At 37.2% G+C, this 19,229-nt stretch overlaps 1 protein-coding gene across 2 annotated transcripts in view; it reads right to left on the bottom strand.

Moving 5' to 3' along the window:
- Positions 1–247: 247 nt before the first annotated feature.
- rnf207a (ring finger protein 207a) overlaps positions 248–19,229 on the bottom strand; it is a 42,854-nt gene continuing 23,872 nt past the window's right edge. For both annotated transcript variants that reach the window (XM_007228498.4, XM_007228497.4), the window contains exons 13-18: positions 9,751–9,928; positions 4,727–4,912; positions 4,003–4,054; positions 3,794–3,911; positions 3,031–3,123; positions 248–1,713 (exon numbers count right to left, since the gene is read on the bottom strand). In XM_007228498.4, the coding sequence (XP_007228560.3) occupies positions 1,569–1,713; positions 3,031–3,123; positions 3,794–3,911; positions 4,003–4,054; positions 4,727–4,912; positions 9,751–9,928 (772 nt within the window). In that variant the 3' untranslated portion in view covers positions 248–1,568. The remainder of the gene's footprint in view (positions 1,714–3,030; positions 3,124–3,793; positions 3,912–4,002; positions 4,055–4,726; positions 4,913–9,750; positions 9,929–19,229) is intronic.

A 19,229-nucleotide genomic window follows, 5' to 3' on the forward strand; every position in this document is an offset into this window, starting at 1 on the left:
ACATTGGCTACCAATTAAGCCTTTTTCTATAGTAACGTATAACAGTAAAATAAAAACAATCTTGACCCCATGAAATAAACCCCCCAAAAGATTTCAATAACAAACAAAAATAATACATTGATTTTTTTCATCTACGTCACTGTCTTTCATCACTGTATATTAATGTCAAAGAAACATTTATCAGATATGAAGCTGTCAAAAATTATTTCGAACAATTGCAAAGAACTCCAGAGTTTGTCCTGGTTCTTCAACAGGCTCAGGTGCATCATAAACATCACAGAGAGGGACATTGCGTCTGGTAGCAACATTGGGCAGGACAATACATGCAAGTGTTATGTTGCATGCTCCCTGTGGTTCGACTCGCAAATAGTTAAGTCATGCAAAGCGTCTCTGCAGAACTCCATTTAAACGCTCAATTGCTCGTATTGTTTTGCAATAAGCAGTATCTTGTTACGGCAAGAAAAGGAGTCATCAACCCCTGTTGGTTCTTCTATCTGTTTTTTACATAGCTGGTAATCCGGATTAGGTAATCCTGAAAACTGTGTTTCTGGATCAGGTTGATCCAATCCAATATTGCTTTGAAAAACTGGCTTAAAAGTAAGACAGATCACCTGATCCTGGATAGCAAAAAATGTGATTACCAAATCTGGATAATTTTGATCCGGATTACATTTTTTGAACAACTGGCCCTATAAGTGTAATACATTTACACTAAGAGTGACACTGTTCTTATTATAGCAGGTTCAGACACTTTTGGCAGTGTGGGGAGTGCAGAGTCCTGCTGGAAAATTTAATTTCCATCTCCATAAAGCTCGTCAGCCGGGGGAGGCATGAAGTGCTTTCATATTTCAGAAGGCTATTGTCAATAGAAAGATGGGAGACAAAACCCAACAATGCAGACGAGCTGAACTCCACTATCTAAGCAACCTGTGCTTCCATAACACCTCAGCAGTGCCACAGACTGATCACCTCCATCCCATAAAGCAGTAATGAAGTAATTAATTCAAATGGAGCCCTGACCAAGTACTCAGTCCATATACTGTACATTCTTTTCAGTAGGCCAACATTTCTGTATTAAAACTACATTTTTAAACTGTTCTTGTATAATATTCAAATTTTATGAAACACTGATTTTTGGGGTTTCGTTGTCTGTTTCACTTTTTAAAATGAATTAATAAAACAATTAATGTTTCGATTATATTATATATATATATATATATATATATATATATATATTATCTCTGAGATGCTCCTGTGCAAGAACATAGTCAAATACAGCATTATTGTAGGCATTAAAATACTGGGCTTCAAATAATTACAATATATAGGTAGATATAGGTGAAAATTTTAAAAAATTTTTTACAACATATATAATGATTTTATGTAAGTTTTCATGTAGCCTCACTCAGGTTGTCCTTCTTTTCCATTCCACAGCAGCTCATGAATATAACATAATCGTGTCCATTTGCTCATAAAGTTCACTACAGTAGGAGTAGTGATCCCTGCAGAAATTCTTCAGCTGTATTATAACTGTCCACTTGCCGGTTGTTGCATTTTTCCTCTCAGATTCATGATGAAGTTATAGTGATACTCCTCTGCTGATTTCGGCTGTGGTAGTCTCTGGAGTTCTTTGGCGGAAACCCCTCATCCAGTTGTAACATTAGACCACTCTTATTTGTGTCTGAATCCCAGCTGTAGATGCTCTCGCCATTGCTGGTAGGGAAGAAAATGCAGGTTATATGAGCTCGGGCTGGGTATCACTGCTGAGTTCCAGGATCAATTTGATTTTGATTGATAAGTTCTGATTCTATTGGATTCTTGGTTTTGTTCAGATATGAAAGATTTTCAGAGAACTAAAGTTTTAAAATACTAAAAATAAGACAACTTGTTAAAATACTCTAGCAAGGTTTAGTTTACTTACTTAGATTAAGTAAGATAAATAATAACACTTGTTGCTTAAGTTATCTCAGTTTCTCTACAAATTACAGCATGTTTTGAAACTGCTCGTAAGGTGGAGTTTAAGGTGGAACAGTGATAAGGTGGAACGGAAACCTGAGAAAATGCTGATGCTAAATTGTTCACTTAATGCAAATGAGATATACATTTACTAAATTGAGACACATCTTGCTTAACTAGTCTAGCAACTAGTCTAGTTTAGTAACATTGATTAACGTTAGTTCAGCTTCTCTAAAACTACTAATCTGAAACTGCTGCTCTGTAGCTGCAGCTGATCTCCGGCTCAGATGACATTGACACATAAAATAGTCAATCTTGGGGTTATACGAATCAATGTCAGATAATTTTAATAAAGACCGACTTGAATAAAAAAAAAACAGACCCTTAATATTAGCAGTTTATATACTGAATTCTACTTGTGTTAGATGTGTCAGACTAACAGGACATTCCAAGACACACCAACCTTTGTTAGATTGTGCATGTTCGGTCCAGTTAGATTTTCATACTGCAGTTTAGTGAGCAGACTAAGGAACTGTTTTCTTATTCTAGCTCTCTGACTCCACTTCACGTACACATACCCCCTTCTCAGATTCCTTTTATTTTTGTTTATAAATAAGGGTTAATCTACTGTTACAGCAAATTCATGAATTCCCAATGAATGAATAGAAAATAATGAATTCCCAGTCTAAGCGTTTGTGTTCATACTGCAAGGGGAGTCAGACTTCAACACAACACAAGTAATTTTTTCCTCAGTTTTGATTCAACTCCCTGTTATTGGTCTGAAATTCGGAACCATCTAGAACAGTCTCTGGTCCATAAGTCTGGTTCATAGTTTACTGCCCCTTTTACACCTGCTGCTTTGGTTCAGACCCAAACAGAAAAGTCTAAAAGTCCGGAACAAACAAGGCATTTGAGAAAGCAGCCTAAGAATGCATTATCATTAGTTACACACAAATCCCATAGGTCCGCACAAGGTTCTTAAACTTCCATGGGACATTACACTATGGACATGTCACTGTCCCATGACTTTTGGCATGTCAGTGTAATGCGTTTTTAAAAAGCTATAGAAAGTACCTGTGCTGTGATTCTCCAGTTATTGTAGTGTCCTCATAAATCTTCAGCATGATCTCTGTTCGATCGTCCTCAAGTTCCTTTGGTTCCTGGAACCTAAAAAAGGTTTGATATTATAGTTTTTTAATTTACGAGTTCTAGCCATAATTTAGCTCTTTAGTCCTAGACTTAACAGAGAACTGTGCCATCTTTAAAAATCCCATTTGACACTTTTCTCCACGCTTTGTTGACTAAAGAATAAACAGACATATACAGAACAAAATAGGGTGTTTATGCAAATAACCAAATAAGCATCTGCTAAACACTAATTATTATAATTATTAACTGCAACAATTAAATATAATTGAAAAAAATTGAAAAAAAGAATCTATTCTAGCTGTTTATTCACCAGCTTGCAACTTTGTGCAACCTTATCTTTAGTTAAACCCTCAACCATGCACAGTGCAGCTTAATATGCAAGGTGTAAGATATGGCTCTAAATGTTGCATCCAGGCACGTGAAACTGGGCATGTTGTGCATTTATGGTGGAGATAAAACACAACATTTCTAAACAACTGCTTCTCTCTTGTGGAGTGTTTTTTCCTGCTTTCCATGTCCTAAAGGACAGTTTTGCTTCTGATTGATATGGGACACTGACTCTCTTTAACTCCCTAACATGAACCTTCATTAATGTGTGTGCAATTAGCATATATAGAACTCCAACTCTGCATTTAATCCAGTCCAAAATAAGTTTTAGAGTGCGTAATAGAATTTGGTGTTAAACTACCTGGGCTCAAGACGTTCCTTCACTTTTGCGATGGATGAGATGTACGGCCCTATCTGCCGTGCGATAGTCATCAAATAGGAGTTCTCTTGCTTCAGCTGAAGAAGATCATGAAGCTGTGCTGATATAGGAAGACAAACCCCATGGTTAAAAGAACTTAAATGCAGACTTAAAAAAGCAATATCTGATAAACAGCAGACAAGTCTACTTACCTTCATAGATCTCCTGCTCATTTGTGACTCTTTGAAAGGTCTCCTCCCAAATCTGCAAAATAACATACATGAAAAAGTTGGTAATTGATTGTTGTCTCTAATAAATCCAAATGCACATTATACTAACTTGCTGAGTAATGTCAAATGTATTTTGTAAAAATGAATGAGTCGCTCTCATGGGCTCAGTGAATTCCGTTGTTGTTCGAAAACAGGATAAATATTTCACATTGCTATTAAAACAATGTGGAAGCGACTGGAAACTAAAGCAACTCAGCCACAAACTGGTAGGCTATGTAATAATTGTAAAGTTTGGTGGAGGGGGGATTATGGTCTGGGGATGTGTTTCAGAAGTTGGCCTCAGACCCTTGGTTAATGCTTCAGTATGCCAGGAGATTTTGATAAATATCATTCTGCCATTTTTGTGGTAACAGTTTGGAGACAACCCTTTCTGTTCCAACAAGACTGTACACCAGCGCACAAAGCAAGGGCCATAAACACATTAGTGAGCAAGCTTGGTGTGGAAGAACTTGACCGGACTGCACAGAGGCCTCATATTAAACCCTATAGATTAAGAATGGGATGTCCCTTAAGTTCAATTGTGCAGACGGGTGAAAAAGACCAAATACCTTTTTTAGCAATAAAGTGTATTACTTATAATATTTAATTTTAGTATTATGGTACATAGACTAATGGGCTATGTTTCTATTCACACCTGCATCCTCACCTCCTCAAATATGGCCCTGAGCGTCTGTACAGAGGAGTGCTGGGATGTGATCTGCTGGTCTATGTGCAGAGATCTCTCCATAATCTCCTCCATGGTGTCTGTGTTGATGAGCGAGTGGTGCTTGGTGAGGTCTCTGTGCATCTCCTGCACCTGATCCTTCAGATGCTGGATTTCAATCTGAAGAGTCTGCGTCAGAGGCGGAACCCATAATCAATTTACTAATTGTGCAATTAGATCAATTGTTATATCAGGACTGGCTGCCAGAGCAATTAGTCTGTGAGACAAAGTGAAACATTTTTATACAGTGCCTTGGTCACATGTTGAACCAGTTGTATGATAACATTAGTCTTTCAACATTTTACACTGTAAAAAATGTAATATAACAGTTAACAGCAAAATGTTGCCTTTGAAGGATTTTAAAATTGAAGTATATGTATATGTAGTACATAGTATTGCAGCTACTGTTCTGTACACAATACAACATAATACTGTAACTATTCTTTATAAAAATCATATGAAATTTAACTGTTTGAGGCCTTTAGTCACCACCAGCAAAGTGCTGTAAAATTATAGCCAGCCATAAACTATAAAGGCAAGGCAAGGCAAGGCAAGGCAAGTTTATTTATATAGCACCTTTCATACACAGCGGTCATTCAAAGTGCTTTACAAATTAGAAAATACACAGAGAAGTCATATAAAAAAAAAAAAAAAAAAAAAAAAAAACATGTAAAAGAATAACAGTAAAAATGGAAAATAAAAACTAAAATAAGAGTAAAGCATGATTGATTCAAACATGATTAAAACAAAGAGAAGTAAAATTAAAAACATGTAAAAGAACAACAAGGAATTGGAAATAAAATTAAAAATAAGAAAAAAACATAATATAAAAGTGCCGTTACAGAATAAAAGTGGGCGGAGCTGCAGTGTTTTAAACTGAGCTGAAAGCCTGATCAAACATGTAGGTTTTCAGTCTGGATTTAAACATGTTTAGTGTTGGAGCTCTTCTAATGCTCTCTGTTAACTGGTTCCATTTAAGAGCAGCGTAGTAACTAAACGCTGCCTCTCCGTGTTTAGTTTTTACTTTAGGCAGCTCTAACTGAGCAGTTCCTGATGATCTGAGAGTTCTGCTCGGCTCATACTGCTGGAGCTCATTAGATAAATATGCTGGTCCTGCACCATTAACACATTTATAGACCAGTAACAGTACCTTAAAGTCTATTCTGTAACAGACTGGTATCCAGTGTAGGGATTTAAGGATGGGGTGATGTGCTCTCTTCTTTTACTTCTAGTCAGAACTCTGGCTGCTGAATTCTGAATCAGCTGAAGCTGTTTGATGGTCTTTTTTGGGAGTCCAGTTAGGAGTCCATTACAGTAATCAATCCTACTAGAAATAAAGGCGTGGATGAGTTTCTCCAGATCTGCTTTAGACAGAAAATCTCTGATCTTATTTATGTTCTTGAGGTGATAAAATGCTGATTTGGTGACGGCTTTGACGTGACTGTTAAAAGTGAGATCAGAGTCCATTTGTACACCAAGATTACGCACTAGTTCTTTAGATTTTAGACTTTTTGAATCCAGATAGGTAGCTAGTCTGTGCCTCTCATTACTATTCCCAAATAAAATAATCTCTGTTTTATCTTTGTTTAATTGCAGAAAGTTCTGTCCCATCCATTTATTTATCTGCTCAAGGCATTTACACAGTGAGTCAATGGGACTGAAATTGTTTGGGCAGAGGGCCATGTAGATCTGAGTGTCATCTGCATAGCTGTGGTAAGATATCCCATAGTCACGCATGATTTCACACAGAGGAATCATATATAAATTAAATAAGAGTGGCCCAAGAATTGAACCCTGGGGTACACCACAGGTCACTGGCACAGTCTCAGAAACATTATTTTCCATTTCCACAAAGTATTTCCTTCCTTGAAGGTATGAACTAAACCATTTTAGGACAGTTCCAGAAATTCCAACCCGGTTCTCAAGTCTATCTATGAGAATGTTGTGGTCAATGGTGTCAAAAGCAGCACTGAGATCCAGCAGTAGTAGAATAGATATTTTTCCTGAGTCTGTGTTTAAGCGAATGTCATTGATAACCTTAATAAGCGCAGTCTCAGTACTATGATTGGGCCGGAAACCTGACTGAAATTGGTCTAGACAGTTATTTATGGACAGAAAGTGCATAACTTGCTTGAAGACAATTTTTTCAATTATTTTTCCAATGAATGGTAGATTAGAGATTGGTCTGTAATTGTTTAATAAGTTTGTATCTAAATTTTTCTTTTTTAAGAGAGGCTTCACAACGGCAGTTTTTAATGCATTTGGGAAAACACCTGACATGAGTGAGGTATTTACAATTTGAAGAATGTCTGCTGATATTGAGTAAAAAACATTCTTTAAAAACTTGGTTGGTAATGTATCAAGACTGCAGGTGGATGATTTGAGGTGACTCACTGTATCAATTAAAACTTCTTCATTAATAGTGCTAAATTGGGACATGTTGACTATGATGCTTTTGCATGGTTTTGGAGAGCACGAGGGCTCGTTGGTGAATATAGATGTACTGATGTCTTGCCTGATATTGTGGATTTTAGTATTAAAAAATTTAGCAAACTCATTACATCTCTCAGTTGAAACTAGCTCAGAGGTCATATATGTAGGTTAGTTAGTTAGTTAGTTAGTCTGTCAACCACAGTGAAAAGAACTTTGCTATTGTTAATATTATTGTTAATAATGCTGGAGAAGTAGGTTTGTCTACATGTGCACATTATTTTATTGTAATCACGCAATCTATCTTTAAAAATTTCTTTGTGAATGTGAAGCTTGGTTTTACGCCATCTGCGCTCAGCTTTTCTGCATTCTTTCTTTTGGAGCTGAACTGCAGCATCATTTCTCCATGGTGCTTTCTGGTTTTAACTCTAACTGGTGCAATCTCATCTAAAACTCTAGCAGTTTTTGAGTTAAAACTATCCAGCAGAGTATCTACAGAGTCTGATGGTTTGCATGGTGCAGAGCACACTTTGCTCACAAAAAGTTCAGCTGTCATGTCATTTATTTGCCTTTTCTTGAACTTAATCTGTCTGGTTTCACTGTGTATTGAAGTCCACATTTCAAAGAAGACACAGTAGTGATCTGATAGTGCAACATCCTTAATAGAGGCTGATATGTTGAGACCTTTTGAAATAACCAAATCCAGGGTGTGACCATGACAGTGTGTGCTTCCAGTCACATGCTGAGAGAGTTCAAAAGAGTCAAATACATCATAGAGTTCTCTGGCATAATTATCCTTGGAATTATCAATATGAATGTTAAAATCACCAGCAATAATAAAATGATCAAATTCAGTAGAAATAAAAGACAGCATATCTGTAAAATCATCAATAAAATCAGCATTGTACCTTGGAGGCCTGTAGACAATTACTAGTAATATTCTTGGTGTCCCTTTTAAAACTGCACCTAAATATTCAAAAGATGTGAAGTCACCAAGTGATAACTGCTTGCATTGGAATGTATCATCAAACAGCATAGCTACACCTCCACCTTTCTTGCCGGTACGTGAGACATTTAAAAAGTTAAAGTTTGGTGGAGCCGACTCAATTAATACACTTTCAGCACTACATGAATTTAACCATGTCTCTGTTAAAAACAGAAAATCAAGCCCATAATTTGTAATAAAATCATTAATTAGATAGGACTTGTTTGTAAGAGATCTGATATTTAGCAGAGCTAACTTAATAACCTGTGTGTTTTTTCCAAAGCCTGTGGGTTACAATTTACATACTGCAAGTTGGATATATTCACATTATCTGATATAAAGACAAACAAGCAGTAAAATACTAGCAGCAAAGACTTTACTGTTACTGCAGTGCAGTTCTCAGCTAGCATAAAGTTGTGCTTTGGAGTAAATTTAAATAGCTATTTGCTCTTATAGCCTACAACACTATAATCAGACAACACACAAATTTCTCTCCTGAAAATCGTTTATTTGGTGTAGCACAGTGTAGCGCTGTTGTTTGGCATTTACTAGCACTATGTACTGCTAACCGCACTGTTAAAAATATTGGAAATCTAGCTTACTGTAAATAAAGTACTTCTATTTATTTACAGTAAGCTAGATTTTCAATATTTTTAACAGCACGGTTAGCAGCAGGGCTGGCTGCAGTTAGCAGTACTTAGTGCTAGTAAATGCCGACTAACAGCACTACACTGAGGAACCTGGTAAGCCAGGGTGCTATCAGCTGGCGGTTCATCCCATGTAATTTGTTTTAACACAGCAAACACGCAAACTACAGTCCAATAAATTCCAACACAACACTAGTATGTGTCTACATACAATCTCTCGCTACATACATCAGTGTTCTTTCTTAAATAGCACCATTCTTAGCTTAAGTGTTAAATTGTGTGAGACTTGAGCCCACTGAGGTTTTGAGTGGCAAGCTGGTGTTTCTCTGCCTTGGTGTGAGACTTGCACCCGATGTCCCTAACTGAATGATCTTCTTGCATAGTTTGTCGCAAACTAAGTCCAGAGGCATTCCTCTGGTGACTGAGGCAGTTAATATCCACGCACGTATTTGGCATGCAGGTTGTGGGCAAACAGGGCCGTATCTTGCCGGCAGTTATCATAGGATTTGTAGATTAATCACCACGTACCTATACTGGTAGCCCCCCAGAAACACACAGAACACAATACTAACTTCCGGTTAGACTACGCTTTTCGGAAATACACCAAATAAGTAAAAGTAAACCTTTAAGCCTCGACTAAATTAAATGTAAGTCCTCCAATGGAAATCTGGCCATTTTGTCTTTTTAAGACCTTAAATTTTAGGTTTTGAATTTCAGACCCTAAGTTAGCGCCCATAGTGCTTAAATTCTTTAATTATTAAATTTGGCAACATTTAATGCCAATTAGACACAGTAAATAATGATTAAAAAGTGGAACAACTTTACTAAACAAAAAGTGAAAATGAGATGTAAAAAACAAAGATACAACGAATTGCTAAAACAGATTGTTATAAAACACATCTTACCCTGTAGCAGTTCTCATAGTTGCGGCAGTGCTCGGTGAAGGGTGTATCTCCTCCCTCAGCCAGCAGCACCTTGGTGCAGATGTAGCGGTGAAAGGTGGGTCTGTGCCCTAGACAGGGGACCTGAGGCATGTCACTGAGAGAGGGGGAACGACAGGACATGGACTGCACAGATGCCACCCTGAGGAGAGGACGCAAACGCACAACTTAGAATTGAGGAAATGTAGTGGCTTGGAATAACAACATAGACACAAGATTAAACAAAAATTCTGCCCGATGTGCATTGGTGCTATTAGCGAATCCCCCATCAGAGAAGCCACATATACTCCCGAGTGTGAGGCCTTTCCCACTGTGGGGCTTCTTAACCTTCTTGTTTCTGCTTTCCTTGTAGCTTATTTTATTATTGTGGCTGAAGCCATTACCCTAAACAACATCAATCCCAGATTACTGTATTAATCATTTGATTTACTGAAATAACAATCCATTTTCAATGTTAATAGAAACACCGTTAAAAAAGCTTATTAAATAGTGGATTTATTGTGGATCATTACAGATACTTTACTTTAAAGGTACCAAATAGTCACGCAATTAGGAAAAAAATATATTCTATATGGAAAAAAATGCATTGTTTTATAATCGCATCTCAGACTTTTGATTTATAATTGAATCAAATTGTATGGTGCCAAGAAATTCCAAGGCCTAATAATTAGATTGTATATTGTTTAAAACTCATAATTCTGGATACATATCTTGCTTTATATTTTCCATCAATCAAAATTAATCACATAATTATTTTTTTACAAAATATGTAGAACCCCATGTACATCAATAAGCTTTTGTGCCCATTACCAGTTACAATAAACCTTGTTTTTGGATATAACCCATCCTCTATGCCAGTGGTCTTAATGTTATGGCTGATGGTGTATGTTCTCATGATGGGATTCTCTTTGCCTGACAGCTCAGTCTATTTGAACAGACCCCCTCCTCCCCCCTCTGCTTATTTCATGCCTGCAGGTTCACAGGCAGCAAGGCTGTGTGGAGCATCAGTCCATAAATCAGTGCTAAGTATTCTGAGAAGAGACATTATGACAAGCCTGTTTACAATGAGAAATGTCAAACAGCTGCGCACAATTGCTCCTGTGTACATCTCAGTTTCACAGCACTGCTCTGTTCCAAAGCATAGCATGAATAAATATTACACAGCCATGGTTCATACTGTGGGTTTACAGAAATACAAAACAATAAAAACATGCAAATTTTAAAATAATAATACATTATGTAATTAAAACCATTTTTTCTTTAAATGTGAATGCAGTAATATTCCTGAGTTAGGAGGGGACATAATATTGTAATTATTGCTATTAATGTCCTGTCACAACCATCCCTGCATCACCTAATATAGCAATCACTGAACAAATATAATGGTCAAACTGGATAAAACTCAAAGACACAGAATATCACACAGCTATTCATTTACATTAACATGCATTAGAAAATACTCTTTCACATGTTATATTTAATTACACATTCACACCAGAGATCTCAACTTGCAGACTGATGCTTTAATATAATAAAAATACATAAGGTATATAAAAATATATAACAAATTGATTAATTATAAGAAAACATGATTAATATGCAGACTCAACCAAAACAAATTTAAATAAATTAAACTTAATCCTTTCAGTTGTGGATTTACATTGATCATTGTGTAGTAACAGTATTCTAAACAATCAAATGTTTTTTTTTTATCAGAAAAGTCTCACTAAAATATATTGAATACAATTATTTTTACACCTTATACTATGAGTTGCCTTTAAAATTTTGTTTAAATTTAAACAAATTTACGTTTTCCTAAACATGTATTTACACTGTATTTACACCCATAATAATTTAAGGTATTTTTAATGCCTTTGTTTTTGTAACCAATGATTTTATGATTCATTTATGATTCATACCACTACAGTATTTGTTTTTAATTTTAAAGTGTACTTAATTAACATATTGATGTTGCAGAGGTCTGAAAAGCTCAAACATTTATCAACTATAAAACACTTGAGTGAGTGAGTGATAATCATTAATAAATAATGATTTTTCAATGCATATGAGCAAATTCAAAATTTCTCAATTATTTTGTTTTTGGTGTTAAATTAAAGGATTGCTAAACTTTTCTTTTTTTTAAATAAATATTCACACTTTACGCCTGAATAAGTTAAATTTACTTAAAAATCTGTCAGTACATTTCATAATTTTTTTTGTAATATCTTTTGCTTTGCATAATACTTGTATTTATTTTTCTCTTAATTTCATTTAAGTGAAATACAGATTTGAAATCATTTAAAATAAATTAGGTGAAGAAAGAAAAAATACTATAGCGAGAAAAGTAAAGCATACAGCCAACAGATTTAGCAGCTCAGTAAACAATGCTTGTTCTTCCAGCCTACAACATAAATGCTGACAGTTAATCCCAATATATGGTTTACAAGTTTACCTAAGGTAGCCTGGGGGGAATCACCACACACTGATGGTGAACATCAGAAACTGGGGAACACACCCAGTGTGCAAATAGATTGTGCCAGAGACCAATGAAAAAGAAGCTGCCAATGGACTACAAAGGACTTGTAAGTTGATTCAACTCAAAGAAGTTTGTGTTGTATATGTGCCCACAAATGTTTACCTTATTTAAAACAGTTAAGCAATGTTTGGAAATATTCAATTTTACATAAAACAGACTTAATTTGTTCGTACAGTGAAGCAATATCTGAAGCTGAATGTGTAAATGTTAAATCTGTTAGACATTTTATAGATAATTAATAAAAGAAATACATTTTACAAAATACACAGTATGTTACTGAGTTGTTGGTGCTAAATTAAAGAAACACAGAGAATATAATGCTCTAATAAATGTACTCATAACTTTGTTTATACTGTACTTGTAAATAACACATAGAAAACATAGAAAACCTACTGAAAATATATTAAATATGTATTTTCTCTTTAATATCAATTTCAAAATCCTGAAAAAAATCTGCTTCATATATATACTACACTGTTTAAGCTGACAGTATAGGAGAAAGATAATTACTATATAAAAATCACATTAAAACTATATATATATATATATATATAATAAAAAAATAACAAAGCTAATCTGACACATTCAATTAATGCACCATTATTTCCAGTTAAAACCACATGACTGTAAAAACACTGAAATCTGAAGACAGAGAGCAGATTACTGTAATATTACCGTGATGACGCAGATCCTCCGATTTTTCTTTCTCAGTGGCTAAACTCACGTTCACTGTAGCACTGTAGAGTTCCTTGAGTGTCTTTTAGGCTCTGTTACCCCTCACACTCCTGAAACGTGTCACCCCTCAGCATATACTCAGTGTCCTCTGCTCTCCTGACCCAGTCCAATTTAATTTATGGACACTAGAAGGAACTGAGGCAATATGGGAATAGATTGGACTTGTGTCCCACTCTCAAAGTTAGTCTGGGCTCTGTTCTCTGAGCTGAATCCTGAAGAGTTCTGTGTAATTCTGATAAAAATAGTGAGAGCAGACCGAGCCAGTCCAAGAGCAGCCTGTTGCTGCCAGCTCATAGTCAGAGACGGGGGTGGGGCTGGACGTAAATTTGGAGAGGTGGAGGGGGTGGAAATACCTGAGAACAGCAGGATGATTGATGTGGAAAGTTGCAGAGGAGACCTACGTCATCCAGGCGTCACTGAAAAAAGGGGGTTAAAGGTGGGATAAGGGGTCCTTGGACTGGAAAATTTGTGGTGACCTATCCATCCACCAATTGAAGGGTTTTTTGAAGTAAAAAGAAGTAAACAATTCCTCTTCAAGTATACACATCATATTTACAATATTTTCTGTAGTAAATTATAAAATGCTCAGGACACATCATCAGGTAGTCAGGAAACATGTAAAGTTTAAGCACTGTCATCTCTTATCAGCAGAGCTTCAGCCAGTATCAGTATGTTCTTATTTGAACTGTGTGGAACATCATGTTCATCTCTGGGGGTTTTAGCCTGCATTTCCATTTCCACACCCTGGGATGCCAAGTATAAAACACCACGACAGACGAACAGTTTGCTGCAGCCAAGGAAGCTAGCAAGTTAACGTTTTTAAAATGTGTTAGTCAGCACTAGTCAGTCTGGATCACTTTACCTCACTTTATCTCAAATACTCACTGGTTTGATAACAACTGCACAGGGGGGACCACTGAGTATAAACACAAGCACTAAAATGTTGAAATGACCTGAATTTGGGTCGTGTTGAGATTTTCCACCACTTTCCTCAGGCCGGGTCGGGTCGGGCTCTGTTTTTTAATGCTATTTTTATTTTATATAAACCTACAACGTGACAATAACAATATAGTAAAGTAATAAATCAAACTGTGTTTAAAAAAAAAATGTTGCTTACGTTAGAATGTTATAATTACACAGCTCTGGAACTGTGCAGTGAGCTTGTCCGTACATAGCCTTATTGACGTTTGTGTTTTGCACTAAGGCTATATGTTTAAAAAAATAAATAAATTGTTTGTTCAGAAAATGTTTTATATTCTTAGACATTGTTAATTATATTAGAGTAGATGGGGACTAAGCATGTTTCCTTTAACTTTTTAAGAATATTTATAACCATCAACAAGCTTTTTACACCTCTCAACTGGAATTTTGGCCTACTCTTCTTTTGCACATTGCTCCAGGTCTTGCATATTTGAAGTGTGCATTTTCCCAACCATAATTTTAAGATCTCTCCACCAGTGTTCAATGGGATTTAGATTTTCAAGTATGTTTGGTGTCACTGTCCTGCTGGAAATCCCATGACCCTGACCAGATGCAAACCCAGCTGTCTGACATTTGGCCCTACATTGTGACCCAATATTTTGTGGTAATCATTTTTGAACTGTCACCATATTTGACTGTCGTGTCCTTTACAGCAGAATGATGTGCTTCAGCAAACATCTGTATCTTGGTCTCACCTGTCCACAAGACGTTGAGTCAACTTTTTTTTACTTTTTCTTTGGTTTCAGGTGTGATTTTTATATTGCCCAAACCTGTTACTTGACACAGGGTTTAAACAAGCATCATATGCTTGAAACAAGGTTATTTACCAATCATTTTGCCCATACAGACAAAGAAAATAAATATGTGTATAAAAAACGTATTTAATTGCAGTAATATTCTAGGAGTAATACTTCGGCCATGCCTGTACATTTAGTATACATGATCTTTGTGGTCATCCACCCTATTAACTGGACGCTGCACATGCCAGTAGATATCACAGCAACAGTGTAGGGTTCCAGGAATGAACAGGAGAAAGCACCAGGGCACTGATACTGCTCTGGAAGGACAGACAGACTCTGTTGTGGCGCCTAACAGAGATATTAAAATAGAGTCAGGCTGTAGCAAGTAAGGTCAATACTGCACTTGATTTACCTCTGCAAATAATATAGACAATAACTGGTAGAATATTCTAACCTCATGAATCAGATCAATGAGGAACAGAAGGTGTTTTTTAAAGTATTGCAAAATGTAATAATGGAGGTGAATAAATGTGTTTCCTGCTTACATAAAGAAAAATTATTTTCTTAATTGATATGAGACTGTAAATAACCATTTAAACTACACTGTCAAAGAGAGCTGATAAATGTAAACCCCACTCACAGAGAACACTGATAGGTTTAGTGAGGACAAGAGGAGACCAATCAAGATGTAATTCCCACCCACAGAGCAAAGCATGTGCACAAGCACCCCAATATACTGATTTCCTGGATATTGTAGATATTGTGGGCATCGGGGAGACACTACCAATATGTGTGAGAAACCTGTGACTCGCAGGAGATGCAAGATATCTGCTTTGTTTGTATTACATTTGAATTACATTTATTTTTATTTTTAAAACCTGTATTTGTGGTCTTGCAATGTAGAAAGCCCCATTTAATCTATAAGAGCCCGGACATTGATACAATTTTTTGAAAATCAATTTCAAAATTGAATCAGATAATTTCAGTGAACAGCTCATTCTTGTTTGTTTCTTATTGCGAGCACATGAGATAATATTTTAAGGTTAAAATCCTCATGTAACAAATGACAACAATTTCATAACTATTATTAACATTTTGTTCTAGAAATCAGGTCAGAACTACTAATGAAACATAAAACATTAATTTAAGCAGTTTGAATCTTTAAATGGTTGGAACTGACCCGTAGAAGCAAAAAATACACTTTTAAAAGGAGAACTAACCCAGCGCACCTATTCCGAAAATAATTCAGATTACCACTTTGTCCTGTGATAATTCTCTCTATATTTCACTTAGGACTTAAATAATTGGGTTAAATAATAATAATAATTTAGTACTGTGCGTGTATAAGAGAAGAACCACAAACATACATAAATGTCAGAATTTTAAATCTAACCAATTCCTATTAGGCAATGTTAAATAAAGGTTGTTTAAAGGTTCAATGTTTTTCATCATCAACCTTAAAATATGTAAAGGATCCAAAGAAAATTATGTTTATATAATGTTTTTGCACAAAAAGTGATAGTGAAAAGGGATCTAAACTGGGTAAATGGTATATGATAATTGTATGTTTTCTTTCTTTCAAAATTAACTATATAAAGATAGGTCATTTGAGAAAAACATTAGGTGATTTTGCAGGCAATAATACGGTTCTCTCTGGAATACCATACTATTGTGCCCCATCATGTTGAATTACTAATTTATAATCATTTATACTGGATGAGTTTAGGACAGTGTGTGCTCTGGTGTGGAATTTTTTTGAGAAAATTCTTGAGTACCTGTCTATTTTAAAACATTTATTAAAAATAAATTAGTGTACAGTGATTGTTTCAAAACTTGAGTGAGTGTCTTTTTTGCACTAGTTCTTTATAAACAGTTGGAACACACAATTAACCCACATGCCCAGCCCTCCGAATTCCTCTGCACCATATTTAGTCTAGTTTTATCTTTGGGTTTCTCAGAAAATGGTTGTATAAACTATAGGCCAGAATACTTAGTCAGTGAGTGGAAGCATTTAGTCACTATCAGCTTCAGTCTCGCGAGGGAGACATTATGTGCTAATTCCACATACAGATCAGCATCGGATTCTGTCTCTACATTCTGGTTTTGGGCACAGAAAGCAGACCTGATCCAGGAATTCTTATTGGAGAATGCTTTCCAGAACTGATCCAGGCAGATCTGTAACAATCACAGGATCAGAGCTTTCCAGGAAGTTGTGGCTCCACTCGCCCCAGACCGAGTGTTATCACCCTACGCCCTGGCACCCCTCAGACACAGCTCGCACCTGGCACACTACGGACAGCCGTTACATAAAAGTCAGACACAGCTTAATGACTGACCCAGTGACTTCTGGGATAATGCCATTGTCCCCTTCCTCTTGACTGTTGTCAGCACCTGCTCTGTGATTGCTTATAGAGCCTGTCACATTTCACTTTCTAAAGTCGCCAACAACGCTCCAGATAAGACCTTTGGAGCCTTATGGCAGCTTCAGAACGCTACATATACACACTGCACATATCAGACTCTATACACATGTATACCTGTTCTACTGTGTTACTGACTTGTTGTTGAGTTATTTATGACCAAAATCTGACATGACATATTTACAAATAAAACAGCTCATAACAGTACAAGTCATAACTGAAACATCAGCACTGATTAGTGTTACGAATGAGAGGGTGGACGTAAGTGCAGGTATATTACAAATAATTTTAATAAACAAGATAAATGAAAACAAAACAGAAAACAAACACGGGTATCGCATAAATAAAGAAATAAACCCTTAGAAGAAGATAAAGAATAGAACAAAACTAAGTATGAGTAAACAAACAAACCACTGAATAACTAGAACACTAGGGACACAAAATAAACTAGGTACACTTACTAAGTTAACAAAACAACAGACCTGGATTCAGGGAACATAGACGTGACAAGCAAACACTCATACAAAGGGCTATTTATACACAAGGAGGGTGAGGACCGGTAATGAGGGGGCGGGGTTACAAACAGGACACAAGGTGACAACACTAATGGCTAGGGCGGGGCTAGGGCGGAGACAGGACAATAACAAAACAATACCATGTGCTCAAAAAAGCACATGGCAGGAAACACAAGACAGGAAAACAGGGCAGGAGCACAGAAAACCAAAAGAGGCAAAAACACAGGACAGACAGGCTAACATGTGACATTACCCCCCCTCAACGGCGCCACTACCAGAGGCGCCGAGAGAGAGGGAACAGAAAAACAAAAGACAAGGCAAGACCTGGGGAAGAAAACAGGGGCAGGAACATACACAGGAGACTAGACAGGGGAAACATACTGGGACTGGAACGGAGCCTGGAGAGGTGGTAGAAACAGAGACTGGACAGAGTGCTGTAACAAAGACTGTACAGGGGACGAGAACAGAGACTGGACAGAGGGCTGGACGTTGGACAAGGACGGAGACTGGACAGGGGGCTGAACATGTGACTGGACATTGGACAAGAATGCAGACTGAACAGAGGGATGGACGCTCGACAAGGATGCAGACTGGACAGGGGGCTGAACATGTGGCTGGACATTGGGCAGTGATGAAGACAGGGCAGGGGACATTAACAAAGACTGGACAGGGGACGAGAACAGAGACTGGACAGAGGGCTGGACATTAGACAGGAATTCAGACTGTACAGGGGGCTGAAACACAGACTGGACATTAGACAACAAAGGGGACTGGACTGGAGATTGAACAGGGGACTGGACTGAGGATGTGAACGGACATTGGACGTTAGACTGGACACTAGACACAAATGGAGACTGGATATTGGGCTGGACAGGGAATGGGAAATGGGACTGGACAGTGGGCATAAACGGAGACTGGACATTGGGCTGGACAGGGGATGGGAAACGAGACTGAACAGGGGACTGGACATTAGACAGGACACTGGATAAAAAAGGAGACTGGATGCTGGACAAACACGGAGATTGGACATTGGACTGGACAGTGGGAACGTACTGGGACTGAAGAGAGGGCATAAAGGGAAACTGGACCTGGGGTTGAACACTGGACTGGGACGGAAACCGGGTGGTAGACAAAAATGGAGACTGGACATTGGACTGGACAGGAGATGGAAACAGTGAGTGAACAGGAGACACAAAAGGCAGAGTAGACTGGACAGGACTGGACAGGGGAACAGGGACAAAAACATTGACAGGGACGGACACAAACACAGTGACAGGAACAGGAACTGAGACATTACTGGAAATGGGTACAGGGACACAGACAGGAACTGGAACTAAAATGGGAACGGACATGGGTACAAAAATGGGTAAAGACCCAGGACTGGCACAAGTCTGAGATAAAGTCTGTGAAGCCAGCCTGGGCACAGTTCTGGGGGTGAGTTCCGGAGGTCTTGGGGCTGGCCTAGGAACGTGTGAATGAGGGGTATATACAGTTCTGGGAGTGGGCACCATGAACA

Source organism: Astyanax mexicanus, chromosome 24 (genome assembly GCF_023375975.1).
Source record: "Astyanax mexicanus isolate ESR-SI-001 chromosome 24, AstMex3_surface, whole genome shotgun sequence".
Lineage (NCBI taxonomy): Eukaryota > Metazoa > Chordata > Actinopteri > Characiformes > Acestrorhamphidae > Astyanax > Astyanax mexicanus.